The sequence below is a fragment of the Narcine bancroftii genome, chromosome 10, assembly GCF_036971445.1.
Source record: "Narcine bancroftii isolate sNarBan1 chromosome 10, sNarBan1.hap1, whole genome shotgun sequence".
Classification (NCBI taxonomy): Eukaryota; Metazoa; Chordata; class Chondrichthyes; order Torpediniformes; family Narcinidae; genus Narcine; species Narcine bancroftii.
In genome coordinates, this window is record NC_091478.1 from 15,066,220 (window position 1) to 15,089,615 (window position 23,396).

At 39.3% G+C, this 23,396-nt stretch overlaps 1 protein-coding gene across 7 annotated transcripts in view; it reads right to left on the reverse strand.

Moving 5' to 3' along the window:
* ablim1b (actin binding LIM protein 1b) overlaps window positions 1–23,396 on the reverse strand; it is a 284,014-nt gene that overhangs the window by 24,169 nt on the left and 236,449 nt on the right. For 4 of the 7 annotated variants that reach the window (XM_069900016.1, XM_069900015.1, XM_069900017.1 and 1 more), the window contains 4 exons: window positions 11,085–11,132; window positions 8,479–8,610; window positions 4,371–4,459; window positions 2,293–2,377 (listed from right to left, as the gene is read on the reverse strand). In XM_069900016.1, the coding sequence (XP_069756117.1) occupies window positions 2,293–2,377; window positions 4,371–4,459; window positions 8,479–8,610; window positions 11,085–11,132 (354 nt within the window). Of the gene's footprint in view, window positions 1–2,292; window positions 2,378–4,370; window positions 4,460–8,478; window positions 8,611–11,084; window positions 11,133–17,124; window positions 17,230–23,396 lie in introns of all 7 variants that reach the window. The other 3 variants (XM_069900019.1, XM_069900018.1, XM_069900020.1) reach the window with 2 other exon arrangements.

The window sequence follows — 23,396 nt, forward strand, 5'->3', positions numbered from 1 at the left end:
AGTCTTTTTTTTTAATTATTTGGACTATGAATTATGGATATGTTTTACAATTTACGTTTGCTTTTGATATACTGATTGTTTTATTAATTATGTGTAACTATCCATAACATTTTATTGTGTATTAGTATTATAAGATCTTTACTAAAATTAATAAAAAAATATTTTAAAAAGAAAGGAAGAAATAATGGTGTCACTAATTGGAGACATGATGGATTTCAATAAAATTGGTTGTACAGAGACCAAGCCGACAACAACACAGAAGTGAACTGAACATCCACAGTTAGCTACCGGAAGCTTTATTCCAAAACAAAATGTGGGAATCAGAATAGCATTATAAATTGTTTGCATCAGATTGAAAAAGTTAGCATGTGTGACCTGCAAAAACTTCCACTTTGCTTGGGTATACATGACTTTTACAAATTGTTTAAAATGGGAGGATGTATTGTTTGAATGGAGATGGTATCGCAATCAATTGGCAGCTGATTTGCTCTGGATCAACACGTGCAATTTCCTGCTCTACTTTGAAGCAGACAACTAATCCAGTGCAGAATTGTTATCTGGCATTTCCCTTCTACTTTTGACCTAACTGAGCCTGGAATAATAGCAGGGTTCCCTGGAGGTCAAGCACATGCAGGCAGATGTTAACCGCTAAAAAGAGGAAGACGGCAAAAAGGACCTGCAGGCAGAACCTAAACCATCTGGGTGGCACAGTTAGTGGCGTGGTTAGCGCCAGAGTTTGAACCTGGCACTCTGTGTAAGGAGTCTGTACATTGGCCCAGTGTCTGTGAGGGCTTCCTCTAGGTGCTCTGGTTACCTCTCCCCAAGTTTCAAATACGTATGGGGTTGGTAGGTTAATTAATCACGTGTGGATTTGGGTGACATGGGCTTGTGGCCAGAAGGGCCTGTTACCATGCTGTATTTCCAAATTTTAAAAAATCTCCATTGCACAACAAAACACCTCATGATCTTTGCTGCAAGAGGTACACCTCAGTGTGAGGTGGAGGAGTTGAGTTAAAGTCAGAAACTGGAAACCGTTCTCACATCCTAGTTGCCCTCGAGATCCTCTTTTACCTCTTCCCTTCCAATATCCAGGGCCTGAAATAGTCCTTCTAGGTTTGATTTCCTTGCTCTTTTTCCAATTTAGTACACTGCATTTGGCGCTCACGATGTGGACTCTTCTTCAATGAAGAAAGCCACACAGATGGCGTGCTTCTGAGAACTCTGTTCAGTTTGGAAAGGGGACCTTGAGATTCTAGTAATCAGTCATTTTATTTCTCCATTCCACTATCTCTGGTCTCCAATGGAGACCTAAATAAGCTTGAGGACATGCTAAAAGATGCAATAGATAATCTTAAGAGTTTAGTAACCTTCTTTGTTCATCAGATGTGACAGCCATTTTTCTTTTAATTTGTTTTATGACAATTTATTTCTGTATAATTTTGCTTGAACTTCTGATCTTTAAAGCAATGTTTACCATGACTTCTTTTGCCTGGAGCCTATCACAAACATTTCCTGTGTTTTTTTTCCCCCCATCTTCTCCTCCGTGCAACTTAAAATGACACTTGCCGTTTCATTTTCTTCCCTTGCATTGAAGGCCTGAAAAGTTGACTTTTTTTTGATTCTCCCTGTTGATGCTGTTTGACCTGCTGAGTACTTCCAGCATTCTTTATTTTTGTTGCTGAGAGTAAACTGTCAAGTCCTGGGCAAGTGAGTGCGCAGTGCAACTGTGTGCTGTGTTTGCTCCTTCTGTTTTACTTTTCCCTGGTCTTACTGTCAAAGAGAAGAACAGAAAAATACCTCCAAAAGCCCCCATGGATGTTAATGCTGCAGGGGGAATGGGAGAGACTGGCTCTCTGACTCAGTGTCAGGTAGAGAGGTGCAATGACCTGCCCTTCGACGAGACGACTCTGCCCGGTGACTAGATGATTCTGCCTGGTAGGACTGTTACAATAGCACAAGGCCCATTCGCACGAAGAGAGCCATTTCCATTAACTTGCTGCTGCATCGTTTTAAAAAAATATATAAAACATAGATGCAACGAATCAAAAAATTCTAAAAAACATAAATCTGGCTTGTCAAATGGTAGATAATTAAAAATATTCCAGGATACAAATTAACTGCATGAATTTCATCGATACTAAATTAGATTTATAGCTGTTAGGAAGCAAATACAAAAGGACAACTTTCTATCACAGGCCCATTTAGAAGAACAAGAAATCCATCAGTCACTTCATGGAAGGTTTATGGTCTTACGCGTACTCCCTGCCAGATCGTAACTGAATTGAGGATTACCAGAGAGAGTGTGAGATGCTAAGCGGGCTTGCTTCTCTTTTTCCAGTTCTTCCTTCAGAATCAGCTTCCCAAGGCCAGACTGGATCTGACAATTCACAAAGGACATTGTCAAACATAAATAAACCAATATTTCTGAGCAGCCACAGCGAGTGGAAGCTATTGTGCTAAGTCTAGTGAAACGTGGCCTGATCTTTCCTGAGAACATTGTTCCTTTTTGAACAGATTTTTTCTTTAAAATGTTTCAATAAGCAAGACTGCAAGTGGTCAGGAGTACAAGACAAACAATTCTATTTTGATGAAGGATTTGTTTCCTTTCCATTAACCCTAATAATACTGAAGAAGAACAATGACAATTTGCAAGTGATGTCATTTTTTTTGTTGCTTTCTCAATTATGTTGGGGGAACCAGTTACTGAAAGAGTCAGAATTGTATTGATGTGGAATCTTGTATCACCTCATGATCTCACAGATGTTTTATTGGTAAAGAAGTATTTTGAAATGAAAACCAAGACTGTATTTCAGTTATTGATTAGGAAATTAAAGGTGAGAGAAGAACTCAATTTTATTCTTTGAATGAGTGTCTAGTGTTTGTATTTGACCCATTTCTCGTTTACTAATTGGGTACCATGTTTTGCCATCAATGCCCATTGAGCTACTACCTTAAAAAAAAAATCAGAATATCTCTATTTTTAAAGAAAGTCCATATTGTGATTAAGCAGGCAGCTATTTCCATTCAAGGCTGTCATAGGATGAGAGAGAATGGGAATGGATTAGTTTGGTGGGGGTGAATAATGATAGTAAAATTGTGGATGATGAGTAACATGGTGGAAGGTGTGCAGCAGAATAAAGGGGGATAATGGTGCAGTTCTCCAGACCAAAAAAAAAATTGCTTTTGACTGAAACATGCCAAGAATGATCCAATACACTAAACAGCAGCGTGGATCGAAGCAATCGCGGCCTGAAATGTGTTCTGGGCAGTTGCATGAGAATTGTATGACAATTGAATCTTGTGGTGGGCAAGAGAATCTACAAGAGGCACAAAATAAATGATCCACTTAAATTCTGTCTAGTTCACTAATTTTGGGGCAGATTTTGAAAGATACATCAGGGCAGAAATGTGATGAATTTATTTTTCACAGGAAAGGGAGGAAATTTTCTACCTATGAAAGCAGTACAGTTGCAGAGCACATTCAATAGATTTTAAGGCCATCCAGGGATGGCACGAGTACAGGAAAGTACAACTTGGATAAAATATCATCAAAATCATCAATAAGAGTAGACACAAGGTGCTAAATGGCCTATTCCTGCTTCTATTTCCTATACTGTTGTGTTATTGAGTTTAAAGTAAAGGTCGTCAGTCATGATCCAGTTTCTGACTGAGTATTTAATGGGTCCCTGCACATAGATGATATTGTCTCAGCACCATGTGCTTCAAGGAAATAAGGTCCACATTAAGGTGAATCACAATTGGAAGTACCAGTCAAATTCCATTGGATGGGACAAGAAATGGCAGCAAACAAGACATGTAGAATGCTTTTATATTTGCACGATTCACATCCAAATAGGCACAAATGGGTAGTATTTCCTAGCCAATGGCTACTGACCATCGCCTCAGAGGCAGAAGAATACAAAACGTTCTGAGGCATGCGGTTGTTTGAGGGTAGACATTTCTTTATAGCTCGTGTTGACATCACAAAATAACGCAAAAAAATGTTAAAAGAGGGAAATGATGGCTGACCCCACAATTAAAAAAACAAAACACTTACAAATATGAAAGGTTGATTTGAACAGAAAAAAATATTTAATATGGAGTATCCAACTAAATGAACAGAAGCTAAAAGTAAGACTGAAATGATAAATAAATACTGTTCATATCAGCTTGCCCCAATTAACAAGACACTGATATCTCCCTGCAACTGGCCCCACAAAACACCTCTTCCCATACTTCCCCATTAATGATTCTGCATAGGTCATGAGCAATTGGACGTTAGCGTTTGCAAGTTGTTGCTTCTTTGCCCACATACAACTGGAAAGTGAAAAGGTCATTTTAACAGCTTTATATATACAAACCAAACATACTTTACTGAGTTGCTCCTCCTGGAGTTGTCTTCGCCGGAGTTTTTCCTCATCGTCCTCTTCTCGTACACTGCCTCTCCTCCTGTCTGTTCCTGATAGTCACAAAATACTGCTTTAGGAGATCCGAGATACGTACAATACCAGATGAGCTGGCTTTGTATAGGTTAGATCAAAGAGAGATGAGGTTTACAAGCCTTCATGATAGTGTGGTTGCATTTAAGATATTTATAGAAAGCTACTCAAGAGGAACCAAACAGTGCAAAATCATTTTCTCTCAAGAAGAGATGTGTGTGATGGTTTGTATCAAGTGTATGAATCAGGTAGGTGGTCATCCCCACAACCTCCTCAATCAATTGCGATTTAACCCACAAGAACCCCAACCCTCTAGTGAGTGGGTGACAAGTGGGCCTCAGAACCAGCATGTGATTCAAGGCAGGTTCAAAATGAGCAAATTTTGAGAGCACATTTGAGAGCTTCAATACTGTGAATTAGCAGGGGTCTTTCTCCTGATCCCACAAGAAGTAGAAAAAAGTTAGGTTTTGGGTTAAACCACAGAGGCCTCTTTAAAGACCACATGACAAGGATGCTCAAATCATCCTTGTAAAATGTACCACTCTGTCTTGAGTTCAGGGACCACAATTTACATTGGCTTTCTCTCTAGTGCAGGTAAAATGGCTGGCATCATGTAATTAAGACCGTTTTGATGGCCACTTGGCATACCAATACAAATAAGATGTTGGCATACGAATTAGCTGACATTGATTCTCTCAAAATTTTGGTTATAAAATATGTTCATTCTGAACAAATTAATCTTCTTCAAAGTCGAGTTTAAAAATCTTTGGGTTTTAATAATCCAAATAAAAATGATCTCAGCTTCTTATTCAGTTGCATACACAGTTAAAGGGTTACACAAACCACTTGTGATGACATGCAACTGGCCCCACAAAACACCTCTCAATGAACTGAACTACTACCTTTTACCTGCAGCATGCATTTGACATCGATGTGTGTTTGCAGTGGTCAGAACAATATTCTCAGCCGTGTGAAGAGCAGTGAGTAGCAAAGCTGGGTGCCCAGTGAGAAACTTGCTCGTTAATTAAGAAGGAAAATAAAAACTGTTTGGATTTGTCCTAAAGTCACAGAGGTTATGATGGGAATCTATGACAGGAAAGATTTACCTTCCATCTTAATTCTGCTTCCAAACAAAAATGGCATAAACGATCTAAAAACAGTCTTTGTATTAAAGACTCAAAGAGCCCAGGCCAAGAGCAAACATGGTCTAAACAAATAGTTGTCCTGTTTAATCACATTAAATGCTTGATTTTAACATTTAAGAAAAAAAATTGGACAGGCACATGGACTGGGGTGGGGGGGGGGGGTGGTATGAAGTGATATTGACTGAGTGCAGATCATTTTTGGGACTCAGCAGAATGACAGTTTGAGACAGACCAGACAGGCCTGCTTCTGCGCTGAAATATTCTATAGATCATTCTCTGGTTGCAAGTGGATGAGAGATACTGTTGTCATTTGTTATAAAGGAAATTGGTAGTTTGAGGGAAGTTGAACAAAAACCCCAGCAAAAAAAAAGTGGACAGCAAAAAAAAGTGGACATCCACATGAAACATTATTTCAGTGCAATTAATATGCACCAGACTAGGAGTGACGGCAATGAATGAAATCAGAGTAGGGAAGACTTTAGAAATAAAACATTTTCATGCATGAACCGAAAGACTCATTTCAAAAAGATTGATTGATAAGGTTTCAATATTGGAAAATAAATCAATCAATCCACAGTGCAGACCATTTAAATACTTTTGGAGCCGAGATGACAATCGTTCTCGAAAGGTAAGGAGAAATTAGAGATGCTTTTAATTTTAGGACAATGTTTGAGACAGTATTTCTTTTGGGAATTGAAAACCTTTTCAATTAGTTGAAGATAGAAAGGAACATCTGTGGATGAAAACAAGTTCTGCAGAAGACAAAAATTAAAGGAATCTTGGCTTGAACAGCCCATACTTTGGAAAGGAACTGCTATCCCTCTGCTCGGATCAGCCCATTCACGACTCTGCACCTGGTGCATGGCGGTGCATTAGAATGAAATTTGCCAGAAGTCAAATCTCAATGCATCTAACCTCATGCTCTATTCCTGGGTTGGTCACAAAGTTCAGGGGCAGCTCACATCATCCTGAGATAAGGAGGAAGGACACAGTTTATATCTGGATCTTGACATGGCTGGTATACCCGAAGTGGCTTCATTACTTTGAATGGGGTCACCAACCTTTATTAAGTTTTATAGTAATTCTTGGCTAGATATTTATCAGAAAATCTGTGCTTTAAATTAATGTATTATTTGATCTTTAATTCATCCATTTCCTCTGAAAGCTATCAGCATGTTCCAGGGACAATGTAAACTGTCAAAAGCTTCCCTCCCAATGTGCCTTCTACACTTGCAGGAAACTGGCCCAGATTTTACTGGAGCAGTTGAACAACAAAGCAGCTGAAAGAAGACCACCACAATGATCCTGTGGTGTAGCTCCTATCCATCCTAATGTCAGTTGCCAGCAGCATCCGCTAAACAAAATCCTGGTGTCCAGGGGCCACGATAAGATCGGGCAGCCTGAGCAGAATCTCATTGAAAAGATAGTACAAATAACAAACCTAAGTGTGAAGTAAATCTGGGACATAAATGAGATTAAGACTGCAGAAATACAATTAACTTTTTTTTAAAATATGGAATTTTGAAGATTTTCCCTCGAGGGAATAATTATATATTTATAATTTTTGTACTAGCAGGTTTGTAAAGCTGCAATTATGGCTTCATAATTCATCTACTTTGCAGCAGCATACATTTTGGGACAAGGAGATGTCCAACTTGAAGCACAATGTTAAGCTGCAGCAAAACATCTTGGCTGATTGCCCTGAGGGAATTGGGTTCAGGTGCACAAGATCCGTCACAGAGTTGCCCTTTTTTGAGAGATCAGCTTAATTGGCCAAAAACATGTGCATCTTTGAGTGTTTTCACACTCCTGATATAACCAGGTACACTGGGTCCAGCAAAATAACAAATTTCATGGGCTCTGGAGCTGAGATTGACTCCCATCAAGGGAAGGCTGCTCAACTTGCAAAGCTACTCATCGCTTGAACTTGCTGGCTCAATCAATAGAATGGAGAGTTTTGATTAATTTAATCAATTGGCCAATTGATAAAATACTGTCGCTTGAAAAATAATGAAACATCAACCACTGCTGTTTCTTTTACCACAATACATAGATGTGGCACTTCTCTAAGAATGGACACTGACTTTTAACGAGCTTTATATAATGGTTGAGTAGAGTTGCTGAGATGAAGGTTGGCTAAAGTAGCTGTGGTTAAGGTTGGGTCGCTTAGTTTGGGTAAAGTAATTATGGTTAAGGTTGGGTGGAGTTGCTGTGGTTAAGTGGACTACGTGCCAGAATCTGGTGAGACTGAATCTCACCTCGGAATTTACCTTCAATAATTAGAAAGATGTGAAACAGCAATAGTAACCATGAAACACTGATTTTTTGGTAAAAGCCCATCTGATGAAACCAATGCTCTTTAGGGAAGAAATTTGGCTGTACTTTCCCCAATCAGGTCTTCTGGTGACTTGAACCCACTCCAATAAATTTAATGCTTTTAACTAACATCTGAAACGACCTGGCATGCCACCTAATACAGGGACAAATAGCAATAAATACTGGTTCAAACACCAACGCACATGAACTTTTTTTAAAATAAAGGTCCAATGAAGAAGAGCCAATTGGGAATTTAAATAGTACTGCACAGTAGTCTTCAACTTCTATCTGCATGACACATGAAGATGTACTAATGTAAATGCTGGTCAAAACAGAAAAAGCTGTTTGCTGTGAATTGATTAATGTTTTATTTAGAAGGTAATTTTTCTTTTAAAAAAAGAACTGATACAAAAGATTGCGAGATTTTAAAATGCTGGGGAAATTCACTTTTAGGATTTTTGTTATGTAATGATAAGGCTGAAAACGTTTACATTTTACCCTCTAATTGGAGAAGACAGATGGATTTTAAATGTAACAAATGAACTGAAGGCCCATGTGTTGTTTGGCTTTTCTCATACCTATGATACCTGGACCTGGCCAGTAGTCAGTTTCCTCCTCAGAAGCCTGATCAGGATCTGGAACATAGGCGGCAGGGAACTTGGATGAGTTGATGGCCTCCGCGCCTCTCTTGAGTTGGGCTGCCGCTGCATCTAGAGTGGCAATCAGTGGGAACCCAGCACGTCAGTCGGTCTGCAATAGACTGGGAGGTTCCCCGTCAGCCTGCATTGGCCCTTTGCTAATTGCTGCACTTATAGTGAAATGTCATTATTGCAAACACAAGTCATATTGATTTGGCAGAGAGTAATCACATTCTGTTTGGCATTAGATCATCATACTAGTCATTTTATAATTGGTTAGTCCAGAAGACAAGCCACATGTAAAGTTAAAATGAATAATGTATGCCTTGCGTATTAAAAGTAATTTCCAAAAACGTTGTCTGCCATACTCAAGTTAATTTAACCTGGCCATTAATTTTGTCCAGACTTTTTGGGTAAAACAATTTCAATTGACATGGAAAACTCTTTGCACAGAGTGCAATTAGGGTGTTCACATGTGCAAGGGCAATTCTATGTTGAAGTGAAATCTTCCAATTCCCAAGGAAGAGAAGGAAGAGGAAGGCAGATGGAAAATGCAAACTGTAGAATCTTGACCTCTCACAATCCAAATTCTCTGAGCAAGGATCCAAAAGGTTACTCGGGTGGCTACATTAGTGGAACACGATTATAGTGCCAGCAACCCGGATTTGAATCTGGTGGTGTCAGTAAGGAGTTTGTACCATCTCCTTGTAACCTCTGTGGGGTTTCTCTGGGTGCTCCTGCTTTGTCCCACCCTCAAACAACATACAACCCCGTAATTGCATGCAATTAGGCTGCAATGTGGTTCATGGGTGGGAAGGGGCTTCTACCACTTTGTAGAGGGAGAAAAGGAGCTAAAGTATAAAAATGGAAGGAAGCAGCTTTTTTTGTATTTTCTTTAGCTCGGCTAAGAGCTTGCTGCTTAGCTTGGCTGAGCTTGCTGTTGCCCTCTGGTGGCCGAGGCTGCAGAACCTTTGAGTTCCTTGCTTCGGGAGGGAGAGAAATAGAAAAACTGTAAATGCAAACAATGAGCTGCTGGAGGATCCCATCACCGAGACCAAAGAGGGAAAGGAAGATGCAACTATATCAAGGAGAGGAAGAAGTTGGGGAGGGACAAAGAGCTGATCAGGTATTGGTCAGAGCTCAGGTTTTAAATGCCATTGAAGGGCAGAGGACTCTGATGGAGCAAATTTAAAATTCCTTTGCTTCAAAAGATCAGCACGACATCATAATGGCCCTGATAATGTAGACAAAAATTCTCTTTTTACCACTGGAAACCTAAGACAAGCAAATAGGTTTATAAGGAGGGACATTTACAGTTTTTTTGTGTGTGTCAGTCTGGTGAATTCTTCAATCAATCTTTGATTGAAAGGCATTATTCCAAAAAGGAACATGACAGAGTCACTGTGGTGAGACTGATTATCTGGTCTACCTTCTCAATGAAGGTGATTGATTGTGGGATTTATGAATACACTTAATTTTACTCAAGTGTTTAACACTGAATTTGCACACAATGACCATTTCCTTCAATATATCTTTTGAGTTTAAAAGAGGTGTGAAGAGTTTATGTTTACTTGAACATTCCAAAATGATAATTTGCTGCAGAAATGTTTAGTTGAAGCATTTAAAATTAGTTTGACGTTTAGGAAGCCCTCCAGCTGAGGAAATTCACAAGCAAACAGCACTTATGGATTAATCTGAGAATTGTTAGCAGGAAAACAAGGCACATATTAATAGAAAAACAAACCAAAATCAAAACCATGAGAAAAACTATAATGAATGATAAAGAATTAAGGAAATGGATCAGGTATCAAACTTAAAGTATCCTTTAAACTACTGTAAATCTCTTACTGAAAAGTTCGATTGACATTAGTTTAAAAAAAATCTTCACAAAATGACAATTCAGATATTGTTACTAATTTATACCCATGGAACTAAGTTATGAAGTCACGTCAAGGGAACACTCATCCAGCAAGTTCTTTCTGGAAGAAATTAATTTGTTCATCTCAATTCAGTTCTGAGGGAGTTCAGGTTTGAAAATCAGACCCTCTGCAACCAGGCATTGTTTGGTGCGAAATCTGCAATTGCACTTACAGGAGCAAGCATATAAATTGAATAACGTTCACACCGTTACAATGGAAAATGTTTTCAATTCACCAATGTTAGTAAAAGCAATTTTAAAAAGTACTAAATAGTTGTCTCCATAAATGCTTATGCTTAATCCAACATTTTGTGCACATCGCCATATTATTTGTAGTGGTTTTGAAAGAAAGGCCAAATGCTTAAAAAGACGACACATTTCTCCATGATTTTGATCTTGGCTAGTGAGGTCAGCTACTCAAGGCAGATGTGGGCCGGAGCACTAGTCTGCAGTGAAAATGACACTCTTAATTCTGAAATTTGATCTGGTACCCAAATGGCCATGAGGAAAGATTCTGAAATATGATCTTATTTATCGTCTCGTGTACAACATCCTTAATTTCAAGAAAAAAAATTATGGAAAAAAGAAAACTCCCACTGTAATATACCAAAGTAGTAAGGAACAATACCATATTGTTTGTAGATTGGAGGCTTTCTGTATATATTAGTTCCTTGGTCTGTGGAAAGAAAGTTGAACAAGTTATTAATCATTACACAACACAATGGAAAAATAATTATTTTTGCCATTAATTCCAAAGATGAAAATGAAGATTGATGTAACACAGGATGTTATACAAACAAGGCAAATGTCAATGTGTCACAGCAGCATGCTTCATAGATGTAGCAACAAAAAGCTTCAGCCACGACACAAAAGTACAAGTGCTGCAAACACCTTAACACGTGAAGAATCACAGCAAGGACAATGGCAATAATTTGCAATTGAAATTTCCATGTTGTGAAAAGTTTTGAATGCTGTACACAGTTTCTGCATCTGAAGATTGTTTTTATTTAAAGTACATTATTCAAGCTATTGAGCATTTTACTAATTTTCTGACAAAAGTCAAAAGCAGGTCAATGGTGAATGATGCTGTATTGGGAACGCGCGCATGACGTCAGGCACGCGGTCGCGGTGCAGAGTGGTGAGAGTTTCAGTTGGCGCCATCTGTGAATGGATAAAGACATGCTTACCGCCTTTCTTGAGTGATATTATTTTCTCACAGGGAAAATATCCGACAAAATGGTGACGAGGATAAACTCTGGACAACGGGATCTATAGGATTTCAGGATGAGAGGCCGGCGGAGGTGGAAATTGAGTGGAAAAAAAAGGATCAACGTTGAAACAGAAGCACATATGGTTGGCAGCAGAAATAAAGGAGAAGGGAGGCGACAAAAAAGAATAAATTCTGGATTTTGTTAAAACGACGGAAGGATGATTTGGAGAATATAAAGAATCAGAAAACTGGTATGATTTTGTTCAATATATACTACATTCCCCTTAATGTGAGGGATACAGAAACCTGCAAAAGAAAACAGTGTGAAGCAAGGAGGGGAGCAAAACATATGGTCTGATCAAGACCCTATTGGCACCAGCAAAAGTAAACACCGTTTCATGAAGAGTAATGTGACCTGGTTAGAGAGGATCTGTCCCCAAAACCAGTGGTGATCGTGGAAAGATACAAATTCTACCCCCGAAAGCAGAAAACAGGTGAAACGGTGGGCCAATATTTGCCGAATTGCTTAAGTTTATTGAGAAATGTAGTTTTGTAAGCTTTTTTGGACGAGGCATGAGAGATATGTTGATAATCAGTTTTGCTGACCATCATGCCCAAAAATGATTGTTGAGCTGTCAAAGTTTGGACATTAAGTCCACCTTTGAGATGGCATTGAGTTTCAAAATGGCTGATCGTAACATTGATGTTGTACAGGGGAACACATGGTGAAGAGAATGGACTGACGAGAATGCTGCCACTGTGGTAGGAATAACTTCAGCCCTGATAACTATTATCACAAAAGGGAAAAGGGCTATTTATGTGACAAGGAGGGACGCATCAAGTTAGTGTCCAAGACAGAAAGAAAATAGAGAAAAAAGGTCTCAAAGGGAAGAAAAAACAGAAATTGATATAAAAAACAATCTTCCAATATAAAAAAAAAACCTCAGGGAAAATAGCAAAAGTTCCAGCAGTGAGCCAGACTACCAAAGCAACTCCGAGGATGGCAGAGCATTGGCAGTAAAGTATGTCCGTAGTGTAGTTGATCGCAGGTCAGAATTATTTTTTGTATTAAGGTGAACAATGAACTGGACCAGATGGAACTCGACACAGGGGTGGCTGTGTCATTAATGTCAAAAGATCTGAAAGACAAACTACTTGCCAAACTAGAAATGAAAAGGTCGCACATAGCGTTGAAGATAGTCACCCCAGAGACAAAGTCAAAGTGTTAGGGAAATGTAAAGTAGATGTCGAGAACAAGGGACAGGCAAAGAAAGGATTACCCCTTTACATTGTAGATACAAAAGGTCCTGCTTTGTTTGGAAAGGATTGGTTGTTTGCACATCGAAATGGATTGGAACAAACTTGTTGCGGTGAAGAATGCACAAACTGTGAGAGAAAATAAATCAAAGCTGAAGCAGGTGCTTCAGAGGTATCAGACAGTTTTTGAGAAGAACCTGGGAAAAATTCAGGGACCCCAGGTTAAATTGCAATTGGAACCAGAAGCCAAACCTAAGTTATTTAAAGAGCTCAACAGATTAGAAAACGATGAAATATTTGAGAATCTTCAGTACAGCAACTGGGCTGTTCCTATTGCGCCAGTCAGAAAACCCAATGGTGAAATTCGAATTTTTGTGCTCTACAATGCCACAATTAACCAAGTGCTACAAGTTCCCAGACATATCATTGCGAGAGCGGAGGAATTATTTCAAGCTCTGAATGGTGAGAAAAAAATTCACAAAATTGGATTTATCATAACCATATCAACAAGTCGAATAGGATCCCGAATCTCGGAATGTGGCTATCACCTTGGATTGTTCACTTACACCACATGGAATATCATTAGCTCCAGAGATATTTCAAGCTGTCATGGACAAACAATTGCAAGGACTAACTGTTGGATGTTATCGAGTTGACATCATCATAATGGGTCAAGATGACACAGAGCACTCGACAAACCTGGAAAATATTTTAGCCAGGTGAGAACAGTGCTAAAGTCTGACTGCGTCAAGACAAGTGTATATTTATGGTACCCTCAGTAACATATTTGGGGTTTACAATTGACTGTGAAAGAGTCAGGATGGATACAGCTGGCACCAAAGCCATCCGCAAAGCACCTCACCCATCGAATAGAGCCGAGTTACAATCATTTTTAGGTTTGGTTAACCATTATCGAAAGCTCATCCGTAACATGTCAATGCTGTGCAACCTGCTGAACCAATTGTTAAAATGAGATCAGAAATGGTGCTGGAATGCAGAAACCAACAAAGTTTTCAATCGTTTGAAGAAACGGCTGACGTCAAAGGCCAATGTTCTTCTTCATTATGACCCTTGCTATTGATGCTTCATCTGCTGGTTTAGGTGTGGTATTGTCACAAGTCACAGTAGAAGAACAACCAGCTGCATATTCTTCCCGTTCCTTGACGGTCTGTGAACAGAACTATGCACAACGAGCGAAGGAAGGACCGGTCACAATCTTCGGTCTGAAGCGATTCCACCAATACCTAGATGGTAGAAGATTTACTTTAGTGACGGACAATAAACCACTGAGTGTGATTTTAGGCCCCAAGAAAGGTGTTCCTGCGTTAGCGACGGCGAGAATTCAAAGATGAGCGATGCAGCTCATAGCATATGATTATGATCTAAAGCCTTGTCCGGCAGACAAGAATGGCCATGCAGATGTGTTATCGTGCTTACCTCTGCCTGAGCCAGGACAGATGGAAGAGAACATTAATTGGACGGTGGAAACCACAGCGCTCAACCAGGAACTACTTCACCACTTGCCTATCACAGCAAAGGCTAGAAGCAAAGAGGTACCAAAAGAGGCTACACTCCTGAAGATTTTATACTTCACCTTGAATGGGATTCCAGAAGCTGACAGTATTACCCATGAATTGAAAGCTTAATCACACGTGGTGAAATGAAATATCAATTGAACAGAGCTGCCTGTTGTGAGGAACGAGAACAATTACCTCCAAAAAAATCCAAGAGAGATACCCTCCAGTACATCTAAGAAACTATGTGCAATGACTTTATTCAGTACATCTCAAATGTACTGAGGGCGGCAACTTGAGACTTTCCGACTTTGTACGTTTCCGTACAAAGTGGGATCTATAGTTTCCATGTTTAGAGGAAGATATAGCTAAATTCTATGTAGTGTCAGCAAGGTTAATTTTAACTTTATACTTATTTACCAGTAAGTAAAAAAAACCTCTTGTTTTGAGGATGAAGAGTCTACAGGAACGTGCATGCGCGCGTGACGTCAGGTGCATTGGGTGGGGGGGGGGGGGGAAGAGTTTAAGTTGGTGCCATCTTCGAATAAAGACATGCCTACCGCATCTCTTGAGTGATTTTATTTTCAAAGGGAAAATACACAACAGATGCCCATTGACCTGCACCAACCACCTTCAGCAGAGGTGCAGCTCGTAAAGGCAGAGACCCAGGTTCAATCCTGGCCTCAATGTACTCCTTGGTATTGTATTGGTATCCGTCAGGAGAATATTTTCAATATCTCACATATTCCACGTTCACGTGGGCTGGTTGCTAAAATGGCTAATGTAAATTGCCATTGCTGTGTCGGTAATGGGGGAAGGTTGTGGTTGATAGGAACATGCAGAGAATAAAATGGGATCAGTGTAGGATTTAGTACAAAGGTAGGTGGTTCATAATTGCCACAGTCTTCGTGGACCAAATGTTCTGCTTTTATGTTGTATCACTCTTTAAATTCCCAGCTGGAGAATTATTTTTAATATATTAAGTGAGGGAGTTATCATCATTCAAGATGAAATTAAATGTGATAGGCTTGGTCCAGTACCAAGCTCTATTCGCTGCAGCATCAAAGAGGGTTAATACATAGCCATGCACGCACTGTGTATGTCACTGTTGAAGACAAGTCCAACAACAGCCAAGGTTAGCAATTTGGTTCAGCACAAGAATGGGCAAGTTTTTCTTTTTACAAAAAATCACTGATAAGAGCTAATACAACTCTGGTCAGGAACAGTATTGTGTAGGCTGAGTATTGTGTAACCAGGAGTGGCTTGCACAAGTCAAATAGAGTACAGCGATCGGAGGCTCACAGCAACAGAAGGCATCCTCTAAATAAGCAACATTGCAAATGATACAAACAGACTGAGGACACTCTTGCATTGGGTTAACCTGTTCGATTGGCAGTTTCTCAAAACACAGGGACAATGTGATTAGTCAGAGTTCAGTGAGAAGGGTTTGATCGAGATGGTTTTAAATTAGCCTGTCATTTAATCCCAGGCATTTACAACCTCAAACTGGCTGAGAAAATGGTCAAGAAAAAGTAGTGCTCGAACTGGAAAAAAAAACAAATCTTCCCTGACATCCCCTTCTAGCACAAGAACTAAGATTGGCAATGTCAATGATATTGAATTATTCAAGAGCCAATATCAGGGTCCATTTCCTGAACCCCATCATGAGTAATGTACTTTAATAATAAACTGGCTGAAGCAGAACATGGAGAATCAAAGGCTTATTGTTGCTGATATGGTAACTAAACATGAAACATGGTAAATACTGTGTACTGGCAGAGATCTGAAATGATGCCACAAGATTCTTGATTGTGCCTTCATCCTGCTGGTTAATAAAGCCAGTGTACAGAGGGATGAAGGAAACTTGTTGATTTGAAATTTGTTTTTCAATTTGTGAGTTGCAGTTTCTAATGGGGGGGGGTGCGGGGAAGTAAATTTGGGTTGTATTGGAAATAAATATGAAAAAAATGTCTATGGCTGCATTAGCCATCCTTCAGAGGGTCAAAGTTGCAATATTAGAAGTGGATTTAGGTGAAGACAAATCTGTTTTTAAAGCATCAATTGGCAAACAAGAGATTTAAGATTTCAATGGATTTGTTTTCTTGTGCCTCAGGTAATTCTGTTGATGAATTGTTAAGTTTTTTAGCTTTGACTTTCGTTTCTCTATCATTTGACTTGGTGAGTTCTAATTCTGCATAAAAAGCTCTTGAAACAGTCAATAATAAATCCTGACTGGTCTGATATATCCTTGTTATTTCATAACACAGAGGCATGCAGTTATGAAAGTGCGAGACTTGATCTACAGTCTGTAATTAATAAAGAACAAAGGGGGTTAAGGATTCAGGCGAGGTTAACCTGTGACTAATGGCAAATTTCTACCCTATAATCTTTTCAAATCCATTTCTGTAACCTCCAGATCAAATTGAATGGGGCGTGAATTCTGATTGATGTGGATGCATCTTTGCAATGAGTGAAGTGAGGAGTAATCTCTGTGCAACTCACAGTCTAAAGAGTGCATGTATTATCAAGTCCCTGCGTCACCTTGTTTCATAAGTGATTCAATAATTTTAAGAAAATTAAAGTCAGAGATTGAAAAACTATTCCAAAGAATCTGTGTGGAGAAACGTAGACAGGACATAGAGAAAGAGCCTAGACTACAACACTGACCACTGTGGTTAAATTCCTACCTGGAAGATGGAAGTGTTTAAGGGTGTGAACATAAGATGGTGTTAAAGGCCTGCTGTCTGGCCGCATAGGGAGAGGGGAGCTCCGACCACTGGATGGCTCATTGCCTCCAATAAGAAGAGTAAAAGATAATGAGAATGGCAGAGATTTTGTTTTAAATTTAACACAACAAAAATGGATTAGTAATAGACAAAAATCAATTAATAAGTTGCTTTGCAATTGACACAATGATGGGTTAGTTTACAAAAATTAATTCATAAGTAAAAACCCTCATTAAAGAATAAACAACATTTTGCTTGGAAACAAAGTTCAAACTATTCATTTAAATAACACCAAATACAAAATTTCAATACAAGTGAATAATTTTGCAATAACACTAAAATATTTCAATTTTTAGTTAAAGCAATTTTGTGTAAAATTACTAATACATGAAACAACGGAATCTTGAATCTGTAGACTTAATTCCAGAAACCCAAAAGGCTAATTTCCTTTTTATGTACGTTATTTAATACATATCATAAATTACATCACAAAAATAGAAGCCTAATTATTAATCCCAACTCTCATAAATATCAAAATGCTTCAAGTTGAAAGGGCTCGGAGATTATCAGTGCCTTTGTGCAAAATGTAAGATAATTAATCACCATTGTTCATTCCACATGAAACGTAGAACTTTTGAAGACATCAAAAGTAGCAACTAGAAAATGTTGGAAACACTTCAGCCAAACCGGCAGAGGAACTGATCCAGTGCCTTGGTTTGAAGACATTTTGTCAATTCAGCTGCCTAATCTGAAGGTTTTCAAGATTTTAAATTTCATTTTCATACTTCCAGCATTTTGATTTTGACACTAAGGGAACTGGCATTTGATTTACAATCATAAGTATGACAGGTTCAGCAAATAAAATTGGAATTTAAAAAAAATCACAAATCTGAGAGATACAGGATTTAGAGAAGATCAACTCCATTATTTAAAGTATGACACCAGTTAAATTTCACTTGTTCTTCATTAAGTTGGTGTCAAGATCCTTCAGCAACTAACTCTCACCCTCAAAATGCTCCCGATAGGCTTTGACGGAGGCAAAAGTAGCAGTGGAGCTTTCTTACTTGCCTACATTGACTTGGAAATCCTCTAGGAGTGGGGAGGGGGACTCACTTTTGCTTCTCTTTCTCTGACTGTAAAAGGCCTTGGCCAATAGTGAATCTTTGTCTGTCGCGTGAGTGACTAAAGGAGATTTCATGTGACAATGATTCGTATCTGAAATATTTAGATCAGTGGTTCTCAACCTTTTTCTTTCCACTCACAGATTCCCTATTCCATAGGCGCTCTGTGATTAGTAAGGGATTGCTTAAGGTGGTCTGTGAGTGGAAAGGGAAGGTTGAGAGTTACTGCTCTAGACCCAATTGTTACTGAAATATTTTGCTTGAGAAAAATTGTCATTGGTCCTTTTCCTTTGGAGTTCTGAAACCGGGCACATAATGAGTCAATTAGGTACGATTAAAACAGTGGTTTTCCAACTTTTTCTTTCCACCCACATACCACCTTAAGCAATCCCTTACGAATCATAGAGCACCTATGGCATAGGGATTACTTAAAGTGGGATGTGAGTGGAAAAAAAAAGGTTGAGAACCACTGGTTTAGAACATTCAATTATGATGTTTTTTTAATATGTTTATTCAAGGTGCCTATCATGTAAGAGTTAGTAAACAAAAATCAAATGGACTCAAAGTCACTTTAGGGATAATGACCCAAAACTAGGTTGAGGGTTTAAAAGGATGTTTAAGAAGAAGAAATTCAGGTACAGAGGCAGAAATTATTGTGAATGCATTGCAGAGACTAAAGTCAAAGGTACAAACTAGAACTGGTAAAGCAATAAATTTTCAGGTTGTACAGAGGACTAGAACTGAATGTTACAGCCCTGGGGAAATAACACAGATAAGGATAAAGACTGGGGGCACCATTAGAAAGCAAGGATTTTTTTTAAAACAGCAGAATTATTTCTGTAGGGCCACCCATTGAAATACACCAAGAACTTTTTTTTAAAAGCAATGAATGAACTGTGCAAATACACAGAATCATAAAATATTCATTATTCCTGTGTTTCTGGGGCACTGTAATAAAATACATGCTCCCTCTGTTCAACATGAATTGTGATTACATGGCAAGTTGTGGAAGTTGTATCTTCATGGCCATAACATTTCACGTGACACATTTATTAGCAATCTTACCGAAAAAGACCCATCTCAACAGCTATCTGTATCTACACCACGCAAAAACCACATAGGTGTACGATATTTTCTGGGCTTGCGTTACCACAATTTGAAAATGAAATAATAACTGTGACACACCTATGTAAAATGGAAGAGCTGCAAAAAAAAATTGAAAGGCAGACAAGTAAACAAGATTGCAAAATGCAATCACATTGGAAGCTCTCTGCTCTTGGGAAATGGAAGGGCAGCCTCTTCAAGGCCTCAGACGTATCCTGTGGAATGAGTTCTAAGATTATGGCGAAAGAATGGAGTAAATAATTCTCCTTTGTTTCCCCTCAACATAATTATAATACTGAGTGTTTAAAAAAGAGCCTTATGGACAGCATGGGTAACTGGGGGCAATATCCTGCTTTGGAATGTCTCATACAAATATTAAGGGTTGCCCATTGATGGCTTTGGACAGTAGAAATAAGCAGCTCATTATTGGCAATGTGAATAGAATCAAAATCCGACATTTGAAACATCCAAGTCAGAAGTCATTTATTTCTATTTTGTATCTGAAAAGTATTGCAGTTACTGGGGTCAAATGAGGTCACTTGGTCAAACTGGAGTCAAACTCTACTGAATTAACACATATGCTACTGAACTCTATGTTTTATAATGTATAACAATACAAAAATTCTGGGAGTCTTTAGATACCCATGTGTACAGTTCATCAGAATTGTTACCTGGCACCTGGTACACTCAACAAAATTCAGAATACTTAACGAAACTAATGCTAACTTCAACGGTTGTCCCATTCATTTCCTTCCATTTCACACAGCTGAATAATCAGATATATTTTTTCTTAATATTTTCCACCTTAGAATAAAGAACCACAATGAAAAATGAATAAAATGTCCTCAAAGATCTATCACAGCAAAATATTTATGGGCAACATGCAATCGAATTCAATCAAAACTGACCATGAAACACATCCTCGGCTCAAGAGTTATTCTTGAAATTCTCAATTTTACTTTACAACCTGCTAACTCAGAGGGCAACAACAAATGTTGTTTTATTTGACAGTATGTAACATCCTAGAACGCTTCCACCAGCGTTGTCTCTGCTCCATCCTCAACATTCATTGGAGCGACTTCATCCCCAACATCGAAGTACTCAAGATGGCAGAGGCCGACAGCATCGAGTCCACGCTGCTGAAGATCCAGCTGCGCTGGGTGGGTCACGTCTCCAGAATGGAGGACCATCGCCTTCCCAAGATCGTGTTATATGGCGAGCTCTCCACTGGCCACCGTGACAGAGGTGCACCAAAGAAGAGGTACAAGGATTGCCTAAAGAAATCACTTGGTGCCTGCCCCATTGACCACTGCCAATGGGCTGATCTCGCCTCAAACCGTGCATCTTGGCGCCTCACAGTTCGGCGGGCAGCAACCTCCTTTGAAGAAGGCCGCAGAGCCCACCTCACTGACAAAAGACAAAGGAGGAAAAACCCAACACCCAACCCCAACCCACCAATTTTCCCTTGCAACCGCTGCAATTGTGTCTGCCTGTCCCGCATCGGACTTGTCAGCCACAAACGAGCCTGCAGCTGACGTGGACATTACCCCTCGTCCGCGAAGCCAAGCCAAAGAAAGAAAGAAAAAGAAGAATGTAACATATGCCTGTGTAAATTTTCACATGTATAGATTTAATCCACAGAGAGCACAAGCAATGAATGCAGAGACAGGCCTTCAGAATCAATATACATTCAATATGCTCAAGAATGTGAACTAAGTCCATGACTATACTCTTTCCACACCCAGAACTGTATAGCCAAATACTTCTCCAACTCAATTATTCTAATTCACTGACCACACTACAGTTACAGGTCAGGGTACAAATGATAATAGGCTCTTTAATGCAGTGAAAAAGCCCAAGCATGAAGGCAAAGATTCTCCACCCATTCATCTGGAGACCTACCTTCACGAATGTGCCGTGGCCGGCTCCAAAGCGCTGACTACAATCCCCCTCGGGGGAAGGGTCACTGGCGGAGCGCAGCACTCCGCCGCCTCACATGAATGTAATGCTGCTACAAGTGGCTGGCTAGGGGGCAGGTTGATGACTTCATCAGCCTGCGACCCATCTCCCCTCTCCTTCCACGTCCCTGCCAGGGTAGGGGAAGCCGGCAGGGGCTGTGACAGTCCTGCTGGCCGTTCCAGCACCTCACCGGACCTCTTCGGCCTTCGGAGCTGCTCGTCAGCGCTAGCGGCTCAAATTGTGGCAGAGCAACGTCCGCCTTCCCTACCCATAATGCCCCACGCAGCTGGAACCATTCTGACAGGCGGCACGATGGCACTAGTCACCTGCCACCACTGGCTCAGAAGGGCACTAAGAGGTGCCACTCAACACGAATGCAACACAAGAGCAGCCTTTCAGGGCTGCTCCATGAAAGGTAAGTTTATATTTTTCCCTCTACACTTATAGCCGGCCTCCATGCAGATGCTTAGCATGAAAGAGCCTACTGAGTCTCTGGTCAGAAAGGAGGTTGAATGATTAGCGGCATGGCGCTAAAGTAATAATCTCCCTCAACATCATCAAGACAAATGAGATGATCATTAATTCCAGGAGAGGAAGAATAAATGTGGAAGCAGGAGTACAATAAAGGTTTGTCAGATTGATTCTCGAGATGGTGACTTTGTTCAGTCAGGAAAGTTTAAATACAATAGTTTCCTGAGTTTCCTGAATTCAAATGAGGCTCATGAAGGCAGACACAGGGAGGGGTTCACTGGCTCAAGGGTCTAAAAATCAAGCATCAGTTTCAAATATGGTCTCAAAATATCAGATAAAAATGTATTCAGACACTCAGGGGATAGTGAATCTTTGAATTCTCTGCCAAAAGGCCAACGGAGACTGATTTAAGCATGGAGTTATTCGTACAACAAATCGATTCAGATCATGGAAATTACTTCCGACATTCAGAAGGAACTTCACTTATGATTCAGATTCTCTTTCAGCTGCCAATTAATAATAAAGTTGCCTTCCCTCACCAAATGCTACGAAGTAAATCAAGCTATGTCCTACTTTAAGATGCATTCTTCTGCATAATCTATCATGGTTCCCTATAATCTTTGACCATTATAGACCAAAGAATGATCTTGTCTGTGCCTTGAATTTATTAATTCATTCAGGCTTTATTGCTATTTGGGGTAGAGAATTCCAAAGATCAAGATTTGAATTTTAAAGGCAATTAAGAGATATAGAGTTATTGTAGGAAATTGATACAAAAGCATAACCTTATTGAATAACAACATGGCCTAATGGCTTCCTCTGCTTTTATGTTCTTATACTTTTCTTCAGGTAATGGAATTCAATATAGTATCATGTTGGAATTGATTCATGCAATAATTTTCTTCATGTCAGAGTTTTTAAATTTATTTCAACCGGTTAATGAGCATTCTTGGGGAAAGCACATTAGGACCAATACACTTGATTTAAAAAAAAAATGTTGGTTTTCCAGGTCAGACTGGAAGTTAAATCTCCATTGCCCACCTTGCAGTTCTGGAGTAGATTTAATTTTTTGATTTTTAAATTTAAATATACAGCACGGTCATAGGACCTTTCAGCCCATGAGCCCGTGCCATCCAATTAACCTACAACATGCTTCAAATGGAGGAAACTGGAGCTCCCCGGGGAAAACCTGCGCAGACAAGGGGAAATTTAGGTTTTTGGAGGTTCAAATTTGAAAAGTTATTACTTTAGATACTTTAGATTAAAATTTTCTTGATACATTTTTACAGTCTTTATGCTCATTAAAGAAAAAAAAGCAAAATATACCTGCGATCGCAAAATTAAATATGAAAAATTGGCAGCTCAAGAAGTGTGGGAATTACAAAGGAAAACCATGTGGATGAATTTCTTCATGGCTTAAATTAACAATATGCAACACATTTTATACATATAAAGAAGATGACAGCTTAAAAGATTTGAGCATGGCCTGCCTCAGTGCAATATACACCTGGATGAAGGGTACATAAACAACGCTGCATGGTTTGCTGAGTTTCTCCAGCATTTTTGTGTAAATTACAA